The sequence below is a fragment of the Rattus norvegicus genome, chromosome 2 (genome assembly GCF_021556685.1).
Source record: "Rattus norvegicus strain SHRSP/BbbUtx chromosome 2, alternate assembly SHRSP_T2T, whole genome shotgun sequence".
In the NCBI taxonomy this organism is placed as follows: Eukaryota; Metazoa; Chordata; class Mammalia; order Rodentia; family Muridae; genus Rattus; species Rattus norvegicus.
This window is the reverse complement of record NC_141535.1, coordinates 209605776-209630779: the sequence shown is the minus strand read 5'-3', so window position 1 is coordinate 209630779 and position 25004 is coordinate 209605776. Positions and strand designations below refer to the sequence as shown.

Here is a 25004-nt window from a genome sequence, read left to right as displayed (position 1 = left end):
CAAAAGTAAATATATTGATAGCCCTGATAGTTACATAATTCAGTCGTTTCATGTGACTAATAGATTTCCTAAACTTAACTTTGAATTAAAATACTTGTAGTTAACAGTGAGAATACAATGGCTTCCACTTAACACACTAATGCACAAAGGTCCCATGAAGCACATACCTGGCAGGGATCTATAAGCTGTGATGTAAACGAGTGGGAAGCAAACATGGGAGGGTTATGGTCTCATTAGAGCATCTTTATGGTACACAGAATTTTTAGAAAGTTTCAGGATATTGAAGGTAAAAAAAAAATCAATGTTACATTTAAGGAGGAAAAAAGCCTTTAAGACATATTTGAATAGTAAATAAATACATGTATGCGCCCGGTGAGAGAGAGACCCAACCGCCTGGTCAGGTGGGCACTCCTGAGGCTGCAGAGCGGAAGAGACCACCAACACTGCTCACCCCTGCCCACATCCCTGGCCCAAGAGGAAACTGTATAAGGCCTCTGGGCTCCCGTGGGGGAGGGCCCAGGAGCGGCAGGACCCCTGTGCCTGAGACACCCCTGGAACCTGAAGGAAAGAGACCGGATAAATAGTTCTCTGCACCCAAATCCCGTGGGAGGGAGAGCTAAACCTTCAGAGAGGCGGACAAGCCTGGGAAACCAGAAGAGACTGCTCCCTGCACACACATCTCGGACGCCAGAGGAAAAAGCCAAAGACCATCTGGAACCCTGGTGCACTGAAGCTCCCGGAAGGGGCGGCACAGGTCTTCCTGGTTGCTGCCGCTGCAGAGAGCCCCTGGGCAGCATCCCACGAGCGAACCTGAGCCTCGGGACCACAGGTAAGACCAAATTTTCTGCTGCAAGAAAGCTGCCTGGTGAACTCAAGACACAGGCCCACAGGAACAGCTGAAGACCTGTAGAGAGGAAAAACCACACGCCGGAAAGCAGAACACTCTGTCCCCATAACTGACTGAAAGAGAGGAAAACAGGTCTACAGCACTCCTGACACACAGGCTTATAGGACAGTCTAGCCACTTTCAGAAATAGCAGAACAAAGTAACACTAGAGATAATCTGATGGCGAGAGGCAAGCACAGGAACCCAAGCAACAGAAACCAAGACTACATGCCATCATTGGAGCCCAATTCTCCCACCAAAACAAACATGGAATATCCAAACACACCAGAAAAGCAAGATCTAGTTTCAAAATCATATTTGATCATGATGCTGGAGGACTTCAAGAAAGACATGAACACACTTAGGGAAACACAGGAAAACATTAATAAACAAGTAGAAGCCTACAGAGAGGAATCGCAAAAATCCCTGAAAGAATTCCAGGAAAACACAATCAAACAGTTGAAGGAATTAAAAATGGAAATAGAAGCAATCAAGAAAGAACACATGGAAACAACCCTGGATATAGAAAACCAAAAGAAGAGACAAGGAGCTGTAGATACAAGCTTCACCAAAAGAATACAAGAGATGGAAGAGAGAATCTCAGGAGCAGAAGATTCCATAGAAATCATTGACTCAACTGTCAAAGATAATGTAAAGCGGAAAAAGCTACTGGTCCAAAACATACAGGAAATCCAGGACTCAATGAGAAGACCAAACCTAAGGATAATAGGTATAGAAGAGAGTGAAGACTCCCAGCTCAAAGGACCAGTAAATATCTTCAACAAAATCATAGAAGAAAACTTCCCTAACCTAAAAAAAGAGATACCCATAGACATACAAGAAGCCTACAGAACTCCAAATAGATTGGACCAGAAAAGAAACACCTCCCGTCACATAATTGTCAAAACACCAAACGCACAAAATAAAGAAAGAATATTAAAAGCAGTAAGGGAAAAAGGTCAAGTAACATATAAAGGGAGACCTATCAGAATCACACCAGACTTCTCGCCAGAAACTATGAAGGCCAGAAGATCCTGGACTGATGTCATACAGACCCTAAAAGAACACAAATGCCAGCCCAGGTTACTGTATCCAGCAAAACTCTCAATTAACATTGATGGAGAAACCAAGATATTCCATGACAAAACCAAATTTACACAATATCTTTCTACAAATCCAGCACTACAAAGGATAATAAATGGTAAAGCCCAACATAAGGAGGCAAGCTATACCCTAGAAGAAGCAAGAAACTAATCGTCTTGGCAACAAAACAAAGAGAATGAAAGCACACAAACATAACCTCACATCCAAATATGAATATAACAGGAAGCAATAATCACTATTCCTTAATATCTCTCAACATCAATGGCCTCAACTCCCCAATAAAAAGACATAGATTAACAAACTGGATACGCAACGAGGACCCTGATTCTGCTGCCTACAGGAAACACACCTCAGAGACAAAGACAGACACTACCTCAGAGTGAAAGGCTGGAAAACAACTTTCCAAGCAAATGGTTGGAAGAAGCAAGCTAGAGTAGCCATTCTAATATCAAATAAAATCAGTTTCCAACTAAAAGTCATCAAAAAAGATAAGGAAGGACACTTCATATTCATCAAAGGAAAAATCCACCAAGATGAACTCTCAATCCTAAATATCTATGCCCCAAATACAAGGGCACCTACATACATAAAAGAAACCTTACTAAAGCTCAAAACACACATTGCACCTCACACAATAATAGTGGGAGATTTCAACACCCCACTCTCATCAATGGACAGATCATGGAAACAGAAATTAAACAGTGATGTCGACAGACTAAGAGAAGTCATGAGCCAAATGGACTTAACGGATATTTATAGAACATTCTATCCTAAAGCAAAAGGATATACCTTCTTCTCAGCTCCTCATGGTACTTTCTCCAAAATTGACCATATAATTGGTCAAAAAACGGGCCTCAACAGGTACAGAAAGATAGAAATAATCCCATGCGTGCTATCGGACCACCACGGCCTAAAACTGGTCTTCAATAACAATAAGGGAAGAATGTCCACCTATACGTGGAAATTGAACAATGCTCTACTCAATGATAACCTGGTCAAGGAAGAAATAAAGAAAGAAATTAAAGACTTTTTAGAATTTAATGAAAATGAAGATACAACATACTCAAACTTATGGGACACAATGAAAGCTGTGTTAAGAGGAAAACTCATAGCGCTGAGTGCCTGCAGAAAGAAACAGGAAAGAGCATATGTCAGCAGCTTGACAGCACACCTAAAAGCTCTAGAACAAAAAGAAGCAAATACACCCAGGAGGAGTAGAAGGCAGGAAATAATCAAACTCAGAGCTGAAATCAACCAAGTAGAAACAAAAAGGACCATAGAAAGAATCAACAGAACCAAAAGTTGGTTCTTTGAGAAAATCAACAAGATAGATAAACCCTTAGTCAGACTAACGAGAGGACACAGAGAGTGTGTCCAAATTAACAAAATCAGAAATGAAAAGGGAGACATAACTACAGATTCGGAGGAAATTCAAAAAATCATCAGATCTTACTATAAAAACCTATATTCAACAAAATTTGAAAATCTTCAGGAAATGGACAATTTCCTAGACAGATACCAGGTATCGAAGTTAAATCAGGAACAGATAAACCAGTTAAACAACCCCATAACTCCTAAGGAAATAGAAGCAGTCATTAAAGGTCTCCCAACCAAAAAGAGCCCAGGTCCAGACGGGTTTAGTGCAGAATTCTATCAAACCTTCATAGAAGACCTCATACCAATATTATCCAAACTATTCCACAAAATTGAAACAGATGGAGCCCTACCGAATTCCTTCTATGAAGCCACAATTACTCTTATACCTAAACCACACAAAGACACAACAAAGAAAGAGAACTTCAGACCAATTTCCCTTATGAATATCGACGCAAAAATACTCAATAAAATTCTGGCAAACCGAATTCAAGAGCACATCAAAACAATCATCCACCATGATCAAGTAGGCTTCATCCCAGGCATGCAGGGATGGTTTAATATACGGAAAACCATCAACGTGATCCATTATATAAACAAACTGAAAGAACAGAACCACATGATCATTTCATTAGATGCTGAGAAAGCATTTGACAAAATTCAACACCCCTTCATGATAAAAGTCCTGGAAAGAATAGGAATTCAAGGCCCATACCTAAACATAGTAAAAGCCATATACAGCAAACCAGTTGCTAACATTAAACTAAATGGAGAGAAACTTGAATCAATCCCACTAAAATCAGGGACTAGACAAGGCTGCCCACTCTCTCCCTACTTATTCAATATAGTTCTTGAAGTTCTAGCCAGAGCAATCAGACAACAAAAGGAGATCAAAGGGATACAGATCGGAAAAGAAGAGGTCAAAATATCACTATTTGCAGATGACATGATAGTATATTTAAGTGATCCCAAAAGTTCCACCAGAGAACTACTAAAGCTGATAAACAACTTCAGCAAAGTGGCTGGGTATAAAATTAACTCAAATAAATCAGTTGCCTTCCTCTATACAAAAGAGAAACAAGCCGAGAAAGAAATTAGGGAAACGACACCCTTCATAATAGACCCAAATAATATAAAGTACCTCGGTGTGACTTTAACCAAGCAAGTAAAAGATCTGTACAATAAGAACTTCAAGACACTGAGGAAAGAAATTGAAGAAGACCTCAGAAGATGGAAAGATCTCCCATGCCATGGATTGGCAGGATTAATATGGTAAAAATGGCCATTTTACCAAAAGCAATCTACAGATTCAATGCAATCCCCATCAAAATACCAATCCAATTCTTCAAAGAGTTAGACAGAACAATTTGCAAATTCATCTGGAATAACAAAAAACCCAGGATAGCTAAAGCTATCCTCAACAATAAAAGGACTTCAGGGGGAATCACTATCCCTGAACTCAAGCAGTATTACAGAGCAATAGTGATAAAAACTGCATGGTATTGGTACAGAGACAGACAGATAGACCAATGGAATAGAATTGAAGACCCAGAAATGAACCCACACACCTATGGTCACTTGATTTTTGACAAAGGAGCCAAAACCATCCAATGGAAAAAAGATAGTATTTTCAGCAAATGGTGCTGGTTCAACTGGAGGGCAACATGTAGAAGAATGCAGATCGATCCATCCTTATCACCCTGTACAAAGCTTAAGTCCAAGTGGATCAAGGACCTCCACATCAAACCAGACACACTCAAACTAATAGAAGAAAAACTAGGGAAGCATCTGGAACACATGGGCACTGGAAAAAATTTCCTGAACAAAACACCAATGGCTTATGCTCTAAGATCAAGACTCGACAAATGGGATCTCATAAAACTGCAAAGCTTCTGTAAGGCAAAGGACACTGTGGTTAGGACAAAACGGCAACCAACAGATTGGGAAAAGATCTTTACCAATCCTACAACAGATAGAGGCCTTATTTCCAAAATATACAAAGAACTCAAGAAGTTAGACCGCAGGGAAACAAATAACCCTATTAAAAAATGGGGTTCAGAGCTAAACAAAGAATTCACAGCTGAGGAATGCCGAATGGCTGAGAAACACCTAAAGAAATGTTCAACATCTTTAGTCATAAGGGAAATGCAAATCCAAACAACCCTGAGATTTCACCTCACACCAGTGCGATTGGCTAAGATCAAAAACTCAGGTGACAGCAGATGCTGGCGAGGATGTGGAGAAAGAGGAACACTCCTCCATTGTTGGTGGGATTGCAGACTGGTAAAACCATTCTGGAAATCAGTCTGGAGGTTCCTCAGAAAATTGGACATTGAACTGCCTGATGATCCAGCTATACCTCTCTTGGGCATATACCCAAAAGATGCCTCAACATATAAAAGAGACACGTGCTCCACTATGTTCATCGCAGCCTTATTTATAATAGCCAGAAGCTGGAAAGAACCCAGATGCCCTTCAACAGAGGAATGGATACAGAAAATGTGGTACATCTACACAATGGAATATTACTCAGCTATCAAAAACAACGAGTTTATGAAATTCGTAGGCAAATGGTTGGAACTGGAAAATATCATCCTGAGTGAGCTAACCCAATCACAGAAAGACATACATGGTATGCACTCATTGATAAGTGGCTATTAGCCCAAATGCTTGAATTACCCTAGATCCCTAGAACAAACGAAACTCAAGACGGATGATCAAAATGTGAATGCTTCACTCCTTCTTTAAATGAGGAAAAAGAATACCCTTGGCAGGGAAGGGAGAGGCAAAGATTAAAACAGAGACTGAAGGAACACCCATTCAGAGCCTGCCCCACATGTGGCCCATACATATACAGCCACCCAATTAGACAAGATGGATGAAGCAAAGAAGTGCAGACCGACAGGAGCCGGATGTAGATCGCTCCTGAGAGACACAGCCAGAATACAGCAAATATAGAGGCGAATGCCAGCAGCAAACCACTGAACTGAGAATAGGTCCCCTATTGAAGGAATCAGAGAAAGAACTGGAAGAGCTTGAAGGGGCTCGAGACCCCAAAAGTACAACAATGCCAAGCAACCAGAGCTTCCAGGGACTAAGCCACTACCTAAAGACTATACATGGACTGACCCTGGACTCTGACCCCATAGGTAGCAATGAATATCCTAGTAAGAGCACCAGTGGAAGGGGAAGCCCTGGGTCCTGCTAAGACTGAACCCACAGTGAACTAGTCTATGGGGGGAGGGCGGCAATGGGGGGAGGGTTGGGAGGGGAACACCCATAAGGAAGGGGAGGGGGGAGGGGGATGTTTGCCCGGAAACCGGGAAAGGGAATAACACTCGAAATGTATATAAGAAATACTCAAGTTAATAAAAAAAAAAAAAAAAAAAGAAATTAAAGACTTTTTAGAATTTAATGAAAATGAAGATACAACATACTCAAACTTATGGGACACAATGAAAGCTGTGTTAAGAGGAAAACTCATAGCGCTGAGTGCCTGCAGAAAGAAACAGGAAAGAGCATATGTCAGCAGCTTGACAGCACACCTAAAAGCTCTAGAACAAAAAGAAGCAAATACACCCAGGAGGAGTAGAAGGCAGGAAATAATCAAACTCAGAGCTGAAATCAACCAAGTAGAAACAAAAAGGACCATAGAAAGAATCAACAGATCCAAAAGTTGGTTCTTTGAGAAAATCAACAAGATAGATAAACACTTAGCCAGACTAACGAGAGGACACAGAGAGTGCGTCCAAATTAACAAAATCAGAAATGAAAAGGGAGACATAACTACAGATTCAGAGGAAATTCAAAAAATCATCAGATCTTACTATAAAAACCTATATTCAACAAAATTTGAAAATCTTCAGGAAATGGACAATTTCCTAGACAGTTACCAGGTATCGAAGTTAAATCAGGAACAGATAAACCAGTTAAACAACCCCATAACTCCTAAGGAAATAGAAGCAGTCATTAAAGGTCTCCCAACCAAAAAGAGCCCAGGTCCAGACGGGTTTAGTGCAGAATTCTATCAAACCTTCATAGAAGACCTCATACCAATATTATCCAAACTATTCCACAAAATTGAAACAGATGGAGCCCTACCGAATTCCTTCTACGAAGCCACAATTACTCTTATACCTAAACCACACAAAGACACAACAAAGAAAGAGAACTTCAGACCAATTTCCCTTATGAATATCGACGCAAAAATACTCAATAAAATTCTGGCAAACCGAATTCAAGAGCACATCAAAACAATCATCCACCATGATCAAGTATGCTTCATCCCAGGCATGCAGGGATGGTTTAATATACGGAAAACCATCAACGTGATCCATTATATAAACAAACTGAAAGAACAGAACCACATGATCATTTCATTAGATGCTGAGAAAGCATTTGACAAAATTCAACACCCCTTCATGATAAAAGTCCTGGAAAGAATAGGAATTCAAGGCCCATACCTAAACATAGTAAAAGCCATATACAGCAAACCAGTTGCTAACAATAAACTAAATGGAGAGAAACTTGAAGCAATCCCACTAAAATCAGGGACTAGACAAGGCTGCCCACTCTCTCCCTACTTATTCAATATAGTTCTTGAAGTTCTAGCCGGAGCAATCAGACAACAAAAGGAGATCAAAGGGATACAGATCGGAAAAGAAGAGGTCAAAATATCACTATTTGCAGATGACATGATAGTATATTTAAGTGATCCCAAAAATTCCACCAGAGAACTACTAAAGCTGATAAACAACTTCAGCAAAGTGGCTGGGTATAAAATTAACTCAAATAAATCAGTTGCCTTCCTCTATACAAAAGAGAAACAAGCCGAGAAAGAAATTAGGGAAACAACACCCTTCATAATAGACCCAAATAATATAAAGTACCTTGGTGTGACTTTAACCAAGCAAGTAAAAGATCTGTACAATAAGAACTTCAAGACACTGAGGAAAGAAATTGAAGAAGACCTCAGAAGATGGAAAGATCTCCCATGCTCATGGATTGGCAGGATTAATATAGTAAAAATGGCCATTTTACCAAAAGCAATCTACAGATTCAATGCAATCCCCATCAAAATACCAATCCAATTCTTCAAAGAGTTAGACAGAACAATTTGCAAATTCATCTGGAATAACAAAAAACCCAGGATAGCTAAAGCTATCCTCAACAATAAAAGGACTTCAGGGGGAATCACTATCCCTGAACTCAAGCAGTATTACAGAGCAATAGTGATAAAAACTGCATGGTATTGGTACAGAGACAGACAGATAGACCAATGGAATAGAATTGAAGACCCAGAAATGAACCCACACACCTATGGTCACTTGATTTTTGACAAAGGAGCCAAAACCATCCAATGGAAAAAAGATAGCATTTTCAGCAAATGGTGCTGGTTCAACTGGAGGTCAACATGTAGAAGAATGCAGATCGATCCATGCTTATCACCCTGTACAAAGCTTAAGTCCAAGTGGATCAAGGACCTCCACATCAAACCAGACACACTCAAACTAATAGAAGAAAAACTAGGGAAACATCTGGAACACATGGGCACTGGAAAAAATTTCCTGAACAAAACACCAATGGCTTATGCTCTAAGATCAAGAATCGACAAATGGGATCTCATAAAACTGCAAAGCTTCTGTAAGGCAAAGGACACTGTGGTTAGGACAAAATGGCAACCAACAGATTGGGAAAAGATCTTTACCAATCCTACAACAGATAGAGGCCTTATATCCAAAATATACAAGAACTCAAGAAGTTAGACCGCAGGGAGACAAATAACCCTATTAAAAAACGGGGTTCAGAGCTAAACAAAGAATTCACAGCTGAGGAATGCCGAATGGCTGAGAAACACCTAAAGAAATGTTCAACATCTTTAGTCATAAGGGAAATGCAAATCAAAACAACCCTGAGATTTCACCTCACACAAGTGCGATTGGCTAAGATCAAAAACTCAGGTGACAGCAGATGCTGGCGAGGATGTGGAGAAAGAGGAACACTCCTCCATTGTTGGTGGGATTGCAGACTGGTAAAACCATTCTGGAAATCAGTCTGGAGGTTCCTCAGAAAATTGGACATTGAACTGCCTGAGGATCCAGCTATACCTCTCTTGGGCATATACCCAAAAGATGCCTCAACATATAAAAGAGACACGTGCTCCACTATGTTCATCGCAGCCTTATTTATAATAGCCAGAAAATGGAAAGAACCCAGATGCCCTTCAACAGAGGAATGGATACAGAAAATGTGGTACATCTACACAATGGAATATTACTCAGCTATCAAAAACAACGAGTTTATGAAATTCGTAGGCAAATGGTTGGAACTGGAAAATATCATCCTGAGTGAGCTAACCCAATCACAGAAAGACATACATGGTATGCACTCATTGATAAGTGGCTATTAGCCCAAATGCTTGAATTACCCTAGATCCCTAGAACAAACGAAACTCAAGACGGATGATCAAAATGTGAATGCTTCACTCCTTCTTTAAATGAGGAAAAAGAATACCCTTGGCAGGGAAGGGAGAGGCAAAGACTAAAACAGAGACTTAAGGAACACCCATTCAGAGCCTGCCCCACATGTGGCCCATACATATACAGCCACCCAATTAGACAAGATGGATGAAGCAAAGAAGTGCAGACTGACAGGAGCTGGATGTAGATCGCTCCTGAGAGACACAGCCAGAATACAGCAAATACAGAGGCGAATGCCAGCAGCAAACCACTGAACTGAGAATAGGTCCTCTATTGAAGGAATCAGAGAATGAACTGGAAGAGCTTGAAGGGGCTCGAGACCCCAAAAGTACAACAATACCAAGCAACCAGAGCTTCCAGGGACTAAGCCACTACCTAAAGACTATGCATGGACTGACCCTGGACTCTGACCCCATAGGTAGCAATGAATATCCTAGTAAGAGCACCAGTGGAAGGGGAAGCCCTGGGTCCTGCTAAGACTGAACCCCCAGTGAACTAGACTATGGGGGGAGGGGGCAATGGGGGGAGGGTTGGGAGGGGAACACCCATAAGGAAGGGGAGGGAGAGGGGGATGTTTGCCCGGAAACCGGGAAAGGGAATAACACTCGAAATGTATATAAGAAATACTCAAGTTAATAAAAATAAATAAATAAATAAATAAATACATGTATGCATTTGTCTTAATTTTACCTTGATGGCAGGAATCGGCTTTTGGGAGTTAAAGTGCTTTCTCTGGAGAGGTGAGCAAGCTCTGTTTTGATCATTCTCTCTGATTTTACTTGCTGCTAGGATTTTCTTGCGCCGTTCAAGGTACGGTCCAAAGCTTGGAAGTTTCTAAATGGAAAACACACAAAGTAGAACTCATATTAACGTATAAAAAGGAACAGCATAGGAGGGCTCTACACACAAATATCATCCACAAACAAATGTGTGTTCGAAGAGTGTTTCACATCCCTGTTAACTAGGTCTTCCTCCTGGACCACTAGCCTTCTATGTGCCTGATTCTGTCTGGCATCAAAAAGAAAACAAGAGAAGAATACTTCAGCCAAATATTTATGCATTAGATGCAGATGTTAATTAAAATTCATTTCTAAGCAGGATAGATTTCACCATGGCAAACCAAATCCACTCACTTAAGATAATAGCTATTAAGGAGACCATTTGTTTGGTTTGTACAGACAGAAGATGCAACCTATTGATGCTTTATTTTCCTCGCCATCAGGTTTTTAGCACAGTATAGACACAGCCGTAGCCCTTGACAAATGCCTCTGTCAATAGCAGAGGTGCTTTGCCAAAGTTCTCCTCTGTATCTGCATTTTATTGTGTTCAAATTCTTACTGCGTCTCTTTAAAGATTGTAACTAATGTTGATTGCAACTTACTGGAATAGTTGAAAAAGCAAAATGACAAAAATATTGATTCCTCTGCACGGAAAATAAACTTTATTTTGCGTGAAGGAGGCAAAAAATAGAAACAGAAACGAAAGGCAGAGGGTATATCTCAATGCTTAAACAAACTCCATCAGTATTCAGAAGCATAATGCGGCTTTAAATCTCAAGGTTATTCAATTGTACTTTACAAAGTTCATTTAGGAAGAAACCTAGGTGCTGTGGAAAAATGCTAAGTGGTTTGAAGTTAACACAAAAATGCCCCCATACCATTCATTATCCCACAATTATCTCCTCTTCACAGTGTCTTTCCCTTTTCTGGAACCTTTGATCTTCACGTTTGCTGATGCAGCCCCACTGGTGACAGACACCACTGAATTCCAAGTGTTCCACAGCAGTCTGTAAGCTGGAGTTGCCACGGCTCTTACACCACTGCAAACACAGGCTCTTGCTCCTGCATTATGAAACCCATTTTTCTAGATGATAGGGATTTGGAAAAGTACAGAGCTGGAAGGTCATCCTCCTCTCTGACCCAGCAATGGGTTTCAGAGTACTGGCCTTCACTCTCCAGCTTCAATATGGTCCCAGGGAAAAGAACTCTTTGGAGATTGTAAGAGGGTAGGTAGGTAGTGGAGCACAAGCCATCCAATCAAGGCAGACCAGACTGTAGCCTTCCACCGTATATTTATACTAGCAAAGAACATATTTATGTGGAAATACACCTAAGCTTATTACTTTGATTATCAACTCACTATAATTATGTCAAGAAGTCAAGTAAATGGAAAATGGAAGTCAATACCAAATTAATTTATACCCAATTGGATTAGAATTATGTACTTCATCTCTATATCTTAGCACTTTTCCAAATTACAACATTTAATGCTTACAGTAATATGAAATGATATGACGGAGGGTAGAGTATTTTCTGTTTTCCTGTAATATAAGTGATGCTGGCTTATTAAAATCATAAACAAGAGTCTAAAAGCAGTCCTCAGAACTTATCCCATGGGAAAGCCACTTTAATATAAAAATAATTCTCATGTGATTTTTATTTTATGTTCTATTTAATGTTCAGATAACACTGTTTGGATGCTTGGGGAGTTGGGGTTACGCTAGGAAGACTGATTTCTTGGGTCTAGATAATGTCTCATAAGGTGCAGTGCAGAACACATCACACTTGTGACACAAGTCTGAAGATCACTATACATTTTTCTTGTACGTCAAGGGCCCTTGCACTGATATATATGATCAAGAACAGCTCAGCATTTAAGCACACTGCCTTTGCTTCCTGCAGGCTTTCACATCGACTAACCCTAAGAAGTCTGAACCATGATCCTGGTTGCTGCCATTGATTGTATCTCTCTCAACGCCATCCAGTTCCACTCGAGTTGTGCAAAGGCTATGTTGAAAACAAACATTCTTGCAATTTTTCAATTTGTCTTCTTTAAACAGAGACTAGAGGACAGTAACAGTGTCTTCTATGTGTCTGATTTGTTTTCCAGGAGTGGCATTAGCTCAGTAGCTAATGTTGCTTACTGCCTTTCCAGGGGACCAGAGTTAAGTTCACAGTACCATGCTGGACTCCTTACAACCACCGGTAACTCCAGCTTCATGGGATACAACTTCCTCCTTGGCTCTCCAATAGTCCACATGCCTACCTATCCTACACATAAACACACACACACACACACACACACACACACACACACACACACACACACACACACACAATAAACCTGAAATGATTATTCCTCATTCAAATGAACAGAAGAAATGTAGTTAAACTGCGACCTGAAATGATTGCATTCACAGTAATAATGACGACGATTCCAGAGATTTGAACATCCCTTCATGCTGAATGGCAGACATCCAGTGTGAGCATCTAATAGGCTGATGGCCCCTGTTACTTTTGTACTAGTTGGCCACATTTGCCAATATAAAACTGAAGCATCCAGCCCATGACTACCAGTGCTATGACTGTAATTTACTCATCTGCATAATCAGTACTAAGGGAATGCTTTCAATTTAATGTAAAGATTCCCGAGGATATTATTTATTTATTGGTGAGGAAAATTAATTAGACAAGAGAGTGGCTACTGTACATTTTTCCTTTAAGTTAAAAACACATGCACAAAATACCAATGAGTATTTCTTCAACCCCGAACTGCATGGCTCCAAATTCAGATGTGCTCATTTGTTGATTCCTACTACCACGTGGAGAGACCAGAGGCTAAGGGATACTTTCCAAAACTTCAAGGCTGCCACCAGGATTATTGCTTCCCTCATTAGTATGAAAAGTTATATGCTGGAAAAAATAATACAGGTAGGGGTGGGGAGATAGCTCAGCGGGTAAATTGTTTGCCATGCAAGCATGAGGACTAGAGTTTAGACCCTAGGACTCATATAAATTCTGGTGGACAGAGTATACTACTTGTAATCCCAGCATGTAAGAAGAGCAGAGACAGGAGAATCTACGGAGCAAGATGATAGTTAAAATGGCTGAATCTATGGGTTCTAGGCTCGATTGAGAGGTCCTGTCTCACTAGGGTGGAATTAACTTAATATTAACATCAGGCTTCGACTTATACACAGATGCACATATCCCTGAAAATATGTACGTACACACACACACACACACACACACACACACACACACACACACACACACACACACACACATCAAATCAAATGTATTATAGTGGCTGTATGATTTAGACGTACTGAAAGCATCTGTGAGCATGCCCGCACGCATGCGCAGATGCATACACATGAGTTTACGCTCAAATGCGCATGCGTACCTACATGTGCGTGTGGATGATTATCTTCACTGGGCATTCAGAGACCACAGGTAAATCTCTGGTGTAATGGCTTGGAAGCTCTTCATCTTATTTGAGATAGTGTCTCTTTTTGGTACCTGGGGCTCACCCATTAATCCATGCTGACTGGCCTTTGAGCACTGGAGATCTGCCTGTGTCTACCTCTCCAGTGCTGGAATTGGAGGTACTCACTATCATTCCCAGCTTTTAAACATGGGTACTGCATGGGTGCTGGTAATGAACTCAGGTCTTTAGGAATCTCTGATAATGTAAAAGATACCCTTTTTCCTCCTTTACCCACAGACAGGCTACATTCAGGCTTATATTTGTGACCTGATCCTTGCAAAAACATACAAATGGACAAAATATGCAAAGCCAAAGAAGGCTAAGAAAAAGCAAAGATGAATAGTGTATACGTTTTCCATCAGTGATGATTAGTAAAGCATTTGGTTCAGATCTCTGCCTGAACATGCAGTTCATTGAGTTTCCATTGTAGGAGGAGAAGTAGTGGGGCCTGGTGGACCCAGCCTCAGGATCCCTTTCCTCTCATTCCGTCTTCTCCTAATTTTCATTAGAGACAGCCATAACTCAAAGAAGTTTTGTGCATCATGCTAGGTTCCCCAAACAAAGGCAAAACATTCTTGAGGACCATCCAATCGGTCTTGCAACCAACACACAGAACAAAAGTCAGAAAGGGGTGAGTTTTACTTCAATAGTTTCTCCAGGGATTCGTCACTGATGAATTTGCTCTCCTCAAAACACCTAAATGTTACCCCTTTAAAGAAAACAGTATCTCATACTGAAATGGTTTCTATCCAGATATAAAAAGCATTGCATAGCCAACAGAGAGGCGGCAACCTTGTGACTCAACAATGATTCCTTATGCCGGCAAAGCTTGGAGGAAAAATAGTCTGCTTGGATTATAATTTATTCACGGATCCATCTAAAGGTAATTGAACACATTACAGAGTGGAAAAGGGTTCTTGTTCCTAATAGAAGCAGGCACTGGCATCATCCAGTCTAAATTGCATAACTTTTATGAGAATGGCAGAGTTGGCTAATAGCATACTCTATAGAACTGTGGTGTATCAATTCTATTTTTAAATCATACTCTCTTATCTGATTGGAAACAATAACTGCAAGAAGAGTAATTACTGCTACGTCTACAGTAATAACATGAAAAGATAAAAGGATTTCTGAGTTATGCTGTGTGCTATACATATGGATCAGTATGAACTGCAAAACAACTGATATCTGCCAACATATCTCTTGTTTGTGCACATATGTGTACATGTATTTGCACTGTAGAATGAAGAATAACACAGATTAAAAAGTATATCTTTTATAACTACCTAATGTAGATCTTTATTTCCAATGGCATATTCTACATGTGAGGTGGCTACTAGCTATCTGTGGCTGCACTCCCTACACACCCAAATACAGTACAAAATTTCTACACTAGCCAATGAACTGTCTTGATTAAAGGTTAAATAATTTCTATATAGACTCTATATGGTGGTCATAGTACTTACTTGTTTAAGTCTCTCTCATTTTCATGAAGGGCTAATGTCAAACTAAATTATAAATCAAATATTTCCACTTAACACTTTTACCCTACTTCCTTACAAGCTGTACCATACTTCTTGGAATACTCTATAAATATTACCAAGTGACCAACAATTGGAGAAAAATAAAGAAAATGCATTTCTGTAGAATAGGTCTTTAAAATGCATAAGGCAATTAAAATGTGTTTTGGACAATTATATATATATATGATTTATAATTTGTATGCAAAATAAGGATGAAATTATATAATTTATGTTATATAAACATCACACATATACATATAAAAACACACATACATACCAAGCACTAGGGATGGGGGATCATGGACTCTCTGAATCTGATGGTTTATTGTAAAATGGCTATCCTGGGGTTGAAATGACGAAATCTATACTATGTTCTGATTCTGCTTTAATTGCTGTGTGCCTATAATGTGGGATGCAGTGTGGAAGACAGAGATGTTGAGTGTCTTTTCAGCTCTGTAACATGTGAATTTCGGTACCTCCTTTTCAACTATAAAAGCAACCATTGACTCACATTTGACTGTGGTTTTGCTATCTGCATTACAGTGGTTTAGATTGAGTAACTCACTCTCTTGGTACCTACAGGCCACATCAGCCTGGGAAGCAGGAAGGCTAACCACAAGTCTTCCCCTCTCTTTCAGTTCATTCCCTGTGCTCTCACCCTCAGCTCTTCAGCAGACCACCTGCTCTGGCGTCTCTCTCTTCCCTGCTCCCACACAGAAGAGCACACAGATCTTCCCCTCCATCCTTCGCTTTCCTCCCACTGATTATTTTCTCCTAGCCCCCAATTCCATCAGTTATTCCCTGGGAACCTGCATGTCACTATGGCCAGGGACAAAATGACATTTTACAAATTGAGAAAATACTGGGCTGGAGAGATGGCTCAGTAATTAAAGGCTAGGCTCCCAACCAAAAATATAAGAGAAAATACTTATACCAACTACACATCTGATAGATGGTTAATATCCAAAATATATAAGAATCTCAAAAAAGCAGTTAACAAAAAAAAAACAAATAATCTAATTAAAATATGGGGTATAGACTTAATTGGATTCTCAAAACTCAAATGGCCCACAAACACTTGAAAACTTCAACATCCTTAATTGTCAAGAAAATGCAAATTAAAAGTATTTCAAAATTTCATTTTACACTTACCAGAATGGCTAAGACCAGTATTAATCATTCATGCTAGTGAAATTGTGGAGCAAGGAGAAAACTCATTCATTGTCATTTGGATTGTCAAATGTACAACCACTATGAAAATCAGCATGGCAGTTCCTCAAGATGGTTATCAATCTACCTCAGGATCCAGCTATCTACTCTTGGGCATCCACCCAACAAAGGCTTTATTCACCTTTATAGACATTCAACTATGTCCATTTCTGCTTTGGTCAAAACAGTCAGAAACAGGAAACAACTTACATGCCCCTCCTCAGATGTTAGGGAGCCAAGTTCCAGAGAGACAATATATGGTATGTATTCATGTGTGTGTATATGTGTAAATTAGCTATTAAATCAATGATAAGTAAACTACAGTCAATCTAACCTCAGGGGTTAGGGACAGAGAAAGGGACTAGGGAAACAGGTAGATCTCCACAGGAAAGGAAACTAGAATAGATAATGACTGATAGACAGGGGCTGGGATGGGAAGATCCATTGGGATTGGGGGCTAAAGAGAAACAAAGGAGGAAATAAGGGAGAGATGACCAAAATCAAGGAAAGTATAGAAACCTAATACAGTAGAAACTTTAGAAAATATATACCTATATGAAGGTGATCTAAATGAAATTGACAAGGCAGAGTCAGAGCCCTACCTGAACATCTCTTGTTACCAAATGAAGCTTCCAGTACTGGGAATGGGTTATATCTAATTGAATTGTTGGTCAAAGGAGTCCCACAGGAATGCCCATACAACTCAGCATGAGGTAAAGACTAGAGTTTGTTCATCACGAGTCCAATTAGGATAATGCCTACATACTTCATTGAACATGGGGAAGTCAATCTGGGGCCTACATAGAACCTTTACTCCTAGGTTCTATTGTCTTTGGTATAGGACAGTACTCCATATGCAGCCAAAGGCAAACTGTAAACACCAACTCAGCTACAAACTTTTCCACCCACAATGGTGGGTCTCTGCCAGCTACGCTAGGGTAATTGGGGCACAGAGCTTTTAGGAGTAACCACCTAATAATCTGACTTGACTTAAGCCCCTTTACACTAGCTGGAACCCATACCCTACACTTCTTGGGTGATGAAGAATTTGAGCCTAAATAGCACAGAGACCTAAGGGGAAAACAAATACTACTGTGCTACCAAGGGGAGGTAGCAGAAAAGTACTTACTAACAGCATTTTGCTGTAGTCACAAATGAGTGCCTTGCTCAGCCATCATCAGAGAAGCTTCCTCCTGCAGCTGATGGAGACAAACACAGAGACCACAGCCAGACAATATGCAGAGTGAAGACTTTAAAGCACTCATCTCTATAAGGAATGTCTCCTCGGAGTCCCTCTCCTCAGGGAGGCAGAAAGAGTAAGAGTTACAGGGGACGGAGAACACCAAGGAACAAAGCATCAGTAGGGCTGGCACACATACGGACTCACAGGGACAGGGACAGAGTGAACAGGACCTGCACAGGTCTGCACCATATAGAAGCCTAGAGCGCAAGAAGTGGACCCATGCCCCAAGTCAGAAGCTATCTCCAGTTCTTATCCACTTGCGATTGATAATTTAGTTCCTCCAAGGGAGTGTCACTGTAGAAACAAACTGCTCTTACAGGTGGACCTCATGCCCACAGATAGGAAGTCAACAGGAAACTCATCTTTCGAGGTTCCTTGTCTCAAATGTCATCTCAGAGTTTTTAATTATATACAATTTTATATTGTATTATATTATTCATTTTATCTGTTTTACCTTCCAGGTCCTTTGAGTCTATATTATAGGTTATTGTGCCATTATGTGATTCTTCAGTGTGTAAACAAGTAGGCCTCTGTTCCTTTTGCCTTTTCTTGGTCTCTTTTCCTTCTCTTTGCTTGCATTGACTAATTCTGATGTATTTGTTTGTATTTAAACTTATGTTTTATTTTATTATTTTCTCATAGATGCCTGTTTGTTTTCTAATGAGAGTGGTGGAGAGAAAGAGAGAGAGAGAGAGAGAGAGAGAGAGAGAGAGAGAGAGAGAGAGAGGTTCCAGATAGCTGGGGATGTTGGGGTTGGGGGACAGGAATAAGAGAGGAAGAAGAAACTGAATCAGGACATATTATATGAGAAAAAAATCTATTTTCAATAAAAGCAAAAGTATTTCATGGACTATACACTTTCAGTGTAGTATTTATTATAGCATTAATACAAGGGTTTAGAAATTCTCTTCACCCACAGGGTAATTGACATGTACTGCTTAAACTGATACAACAGGAAACAATTTAATAATGCCTCAGACTTGGACAGTGGACACCAGTAAGAAGATAGAAAAAGAGCATCTATATACTGTGTACTTTTGTAGTCTAATAGTAAAAATTGGAATACTAGAGTTTGGCAAGATTTTGGCTTTGTAGTTTAAGTTCAGTTCTCATAACATCTAAGAGATTTCCTTTACTGAGTCTCCTCTCTATGTTAAGGTTCCCTGATGGCACACAGTGTAGTCAGCAAGTCGTTTAAGACTCACACCTCCTACGCTGTCACTTTTAGTCATGCTTCCATCTTCCTTCCTTGAGATCTCAGAGAGAAAAGCATTGATCCAGTGTTTAAGGGTCATTCAATATCGTAAATAGATTGAACAGGCACAACATTTTGCCACATGTTCGAAATGTCAGGCATCCCAAAGAGTTTTAGATCAAAACAAATGGTATACACATTTTATTTAAGATTAGAAATTAGATGAAACAATGTTATCATCATAACAGTTGAATCTTAAAGAGTGTCCACACACACACACACACACACACACACACACACTCACACACACACATGTATGAGACAGTCTGCGGCCTTAAAGAATGTACAGATCATAATAGTTGCAATGCCTACGGCAATGGCTACTACATAGGTGATGCAGGCTGTTATATGAGTGATGACAATGTGTACCTAGTTTAGGCCAGTGACTGTCTGTATGAGCTGACACCTAACCTGAGTTCTGGGGATAAAGTAAGTTTAACTGGGCAAGTCATGTCAATAAAGGTGTGAAGGTCATGAACAAGGATGTCAATCTTCCAAGTGAAAGAAACACGGGAGGGACAAAATAAACCTCGGAAAGATGCCAGAAAACCAGAGAATGCTCACTCACTAGGGACAGTGTCATCATAGAGAATAACTCTAGCTTTAAAGAACACCATCTACAGCTAATTACAGCAAGGTTTGGTTTTGTCATTACTGTGTGGGTGCAGGACCTGAGGACACAATAAAGAATAGGAGAAAATACTTTTTGGAAGCCTCTCAGATTGTTGGGAGGAAGGCTGACTCAACTAACTCATCTCTAGAGAACAGGGTTGAGAACAGTGTGATTTTATACTGAAATAGCATTTAGATGGCTCTTATCAGGTTTCCTATTGCTTACTGGAATAATCAGCATGTCTTCAGGTCAAGGTTTGGGAAATTGGCCTCTCACTTAAAGAGACCAAATCAGAGAGAAAATCTAAAGACAGTACGCAGAGAACTGCCCAGGAATACTCTAGACAAAGGAGAGTAAAGAGAAGAGGGGGAGAAAGAGAGAGGGCTGGATGAGGGGAGAAGATCGGAAACCAAGAGTGAGCAGAGCTCCTGTGGTCAGCGGGTAGAGAGCTTATGTTGGGAACAAGAGCTGATATTCTTTTGTGAGAGGTGTGCATGGTTCTGATCTCCACTATACACTCATGTGCCCATATAAGAAAACTGGAAAAAAATCAAGGAAGTCAGTTTCATATTTTGATTGGTACATAATTAAAATAATAGAAATCAAGAGAAAGTAAGCTCTGAGAGTATCAGACTTTAATCACGGCAGGAATAAACAGTCAGCGGTGACCTAGAGAATGCATTTTCCAGAGTTTTTTGTAGCAACCGCAGAAGGACAAAACCGGGTGTTATTTACTTGGCCTATGGGATACAAGAGTACTTTTAAGGAGAGGTTGGCTAAATGCAGGTAGAGATGCTGAAATGGTCTGACAGTTGATCTGATAGGCAGCTGACCATAGTTAGAGTTGAAGAAAGCTTTGGAGTGAAGGAGGTCTTTATACTGAGAAATTTCAGGAGCATCCAGTGCTATAAAAGGTCACTAAAGGAATGGAGTGGCATTGGATGCTATGGCGCAAGCCTGTGACTCTGGCACTCAAAAGGGAGATAGATGCAGGAGTTTGAGTTCAATCTGTGTTACACTGTGAGTTCCATGCCATAGCAAATTCTTGTCACAAAAACATAGACAATGAAAAAGAGGTGGAAAGTGGAGATGATAAAGAATGAGTTTACTCTTAATTTGTAAAAAAAAATACATTTAGTGGCAGGGGCACTGTGGGGAAAATCTGGGTGAGTTAGGAAGGACTCTGAGTTCTGGGTGAACTGGCTTGGACTTTACTTGTTAGGAAATATGAAAGCACATAACGTTTGAAAATGTGTGACCAGATGGTATAGTCATACGAGGAAGACTGGAGATGAGATTTTGTTTGTCACAGAATAACAAGCTAGACAATCGTAAAAATATTAATATTGCTATTTAAGACTTTACATTAGGAAATAAAAAGTAGTCCGCAGCAAAATGTTGAAGTTTGGGTTTGATATTCATGGGCCAAGGGATGTATAGATAGTGAAGTAAGACATCGCCTATGGGTATGTCTTGAGGGTATATTCAGAAAGATGAACATGAGAGTTGATGGGTGTAGGGGCACCATTCCCCAGTGTGGGTGGCATCGTACAATCACACAATTCGTTCAGCATAAAAAAGAACCTAAGAGTAGAGGAAAGGCCAATAACACTGTGTTCTGAAGCTGGAACATTCATCATCTGTCTTTGGACATCAGAACTCCATGTTTTCTGGCCTCTGTCTGGGAGCCACTTCAAGTTCTGTTCAACTTCATCTGTGGTTCCTTTGTGCAGTGGGAAGAACACCGGGTCTTCATCAGGAACATAGGGTGGATATATTGGCCTTTAAATATTCGAGGACAAGTCTAAGGTTCAGGAATCCTAAGTCACTCATTCCACTTCTCATCATTAAGTGACAGAACCAGGAATTCAATCCCTGGTCTGTGCTGTGTCTCCCTCCCATTACTCTGCTCCTCCCCCACAGAGCCTTACATGAGGTATTCAATATATTATTTGTGATATGAAAGCATGTACTCCATGTGGAGTACTTTTCCAGAAATCCATGCTCCTAGTTGTTTTTTTCCTCATTTCCTGAATCATGAAGGGAAATGTGTTTCACGCAGTAGAAACCATTAGACAAACGCTGAACACACATGAAGCCAAATATCTGAATTAGTTCAGTCCTGTTTATGACTGGCCTCAAGTTTAATGAGCTCAAGTTAATACAGGTGAAAGGCCACAGTGTTACATGCAGCAGTTAATGAAATACCATAGAGCTGCTGAGAAAATGATTAGCAGCCAAATGTGAATTTAATATACTTCAGCTTCAAGAAGCAGTGCCCGTGGGAGGCATCTTGCTGGGGCAGGCAATGTGGCAGATTGGAGGTAGCATATAGTTGAGCTTTTAGAGATGGGGTCTGAGAGAGCCCAGCTAGCCGTCAGCTAATTTTGTGACCCATGGTAGAATGGCAACTCCCTCTGAGTCTGAGGGAGTGTGTTTGCTCATGTGTAAGACGAGCGGGTTGGACTAGCTGGTCTTTGATGTTCCCTCCTTCCAGTGAGCTTTCATTCTGTTTTCTTTCTGTTACAGATAGAAATCCTTGGGGTTTACTCCCAGTTGTTATCATATAGCTTGTGGAGAAAACATTGAAGTGTGTAAAAAACTGTAATTCCATTCCTTCCTCTCAACTGTAGGACATTTTAAATCTATATCAGTTATAAGATAAAGATGCTATGCATAACTTCCAAACTCCCAAGGTTAAATGATGTTATAAACAACTTTAGACTTTATAGGTAAAAGATACATCAAAAAAAACTATAATACCTATACATATAAACTCACATATAAAATAATATATGAATATACTGTATATGTATATGATACATATGTGTATGTATATATTTATGTATACGTATATATATCATTTAATGCAAGCTCCAAATAGATAACTGATATAAATAAAACATTTTTTTTAAACTCAAAGAGATTATGAGTGATATGAACTGGAAAATGAAGATAACTATTATTATACCTGAAATTATCTGTAAGAAGTTTGTTGCCTAGTTACAAACTCATGTAAGACACATTGTGTAGAAATAAACCAGACTAGTGTTACAACTGGATATACATAATAACAGTCATGAAATGGACAAGAACTAAAAATTATTTATGCATATATCTGTACGCGTGTGTGTTTTGTGTATTGCTTTGCAGTCGCATGTGGCAGCTAAAATTCAGGCAACGGACAATAGCCGTTTCTACTAGAAGCCCAACCTGCAGAGCTCTCGCTGTTCTAAGGAACAGACACTAACCCCAGCACCTGGGCGAGTGGCTTGTCCTTTATGAGCCTGTTTTCAGCTTTGTCACACAGCAAAAATCACCCAACCTATTAGCTCCGTACAATTGTTTGAAATAAGAAAGGCATTACTAGATTATTAAAATACAGCTTTTTACTATTTTGAAAACTATAAAACAGCATAGAACCAAATATTTTATTACTATATTGAACATAAACCTGATTGATACTCAGTAGAATAATATAAAGATGAAGCGAGGTTTTTTTCGAATTATAAAAATGTCACCAATATTAACTACGCACAAAGAAGGCATTACTAATCAGCCCCTCTCCATCCATAGGAGGACTGGATGAAATAATTTGTGTTTGAAATATACCTTCTAAATTCTACGGCTTCCATGGCTACATATTGCAAGTAATGTCAAGGGCAAAATCCAAGGAGGAAAAACGGAATAAAATCACTTCACACAATGGAAAGGAAGCAAAGAAAAACAGAAAAAAATGAGGTGATGAAGAAATTGGCTTTTCTATAAATATAAATGAAAAGATGCGCAGGATTCAGGCTGCATTTGGAACAGTAGATTAATCAGTTCTCCCCACAGCTATTCAGTGTGATGCCTAGTATCATCCTCTGCCGAAACACTTGGGTGACTGCTTTAAGCCTTTTTGCCTGAAAGGGTGATGCAGGCTACAAGGTATTGCTTTTTTAATGCAACCTAAAACTTTACTTGGAGTTATAGTTCAGTTCAAATTAGAACTGGTTTTTGGTTTTGAGAGTCAATATTTAGGATGTAGAGAAAAATTATACTAAAGAGGAAAACATAGGTAAGTAGAAATTATTTGTTTTGTTTTGTTTTAGAGGGAAAGTTGTTTTTGGTTATAACTAATGTGAGGCTAGAAAGAAACATTTAACAAGGGAAAATATCTTTTACATATTTGATAAACTTCTGCATGCAGACACAGAAACACTGAAACTATTTACAAGACAGATTTCACGTCAGACCTGATCCCAACTGAGATGCCTTTTCTTCCAAGAAGACAAGTTGGGACCTTCCCAAGCTCTTTGGGTTGGCACAAGACAACACCACAAAGTTTTTGGTGTTTTTGGAAAAGATGTTGAAAGTGAAATTAATAAACTATGTCTGAGAGAGTTTTGTAGTTTTTAACTATAAGCAGATAATTGAATAATAACTGTAATGGTTGCTATTAGTCATCAACTGGACAGAACATAGAATCACCTAGAAGATGGATCTCTGAACATGCTTGTAGGGGATTATCTGGATTGTGTTCATCACTGGGACCCCAGTGCTCAGTGGGTCTTCCACAGCACTGTTCTTTATCAAGTATTTTTGACCTAGTAAATTTTAGGTGATGAGTCCTGGGTCCCCGGACTCTACAACTATGAAAAAGCAGCTGAGTGCATGTGCACATCAGACTCTGCCTCTTGGTTCCAGCTGCCTCAAGCTCCTGTCCCAGGGACATTTCTAACATGACCAGATTATAACCTTGAACTTTTTAGCCAAAATAAACCTTTTGTTTCCCCATAAGTGGCTTTGGAAAGAGTATTTTATCATAGCAATAGGAAAAGAAATTAAGTCAGAAAAATGTATGACTTAATACAAATTTCAATGATAGATGCTTATCTGATTATTTGTTTAAGGTTAAGTCAATACTTCTTCTTCTGCTGCTGTATATAAAAGGCAAAGGCTCATCCTCCCCATCATCCAATTATGCTGTATCTACAACAGAGAGACAGAATGTCTTCAGAATCCAAGTGCTGCCCCTCTCTCTTTGCAATAACTGAATGGATACTC

General features: G+C 39.7%; 1 protein-coding gene across 1 annotated transcript in view; it reads right to left on the bottom strand.

The window, feature by feature from the left end:
* The window catches only part of Dpyd (dihydropyrimidine dehydrogenase), an 864105-nt gene that overhangs the window by 19974 nt on the left and 819127 nt on the right, over positions 1–25004 (bottom strand). The window contains 1 exon segment of the mRNA NM_031027.2: positions 10534–10677. Coding sequence (NP_112289.2) covers positions 10534–10677 — 144 coding nt within the window.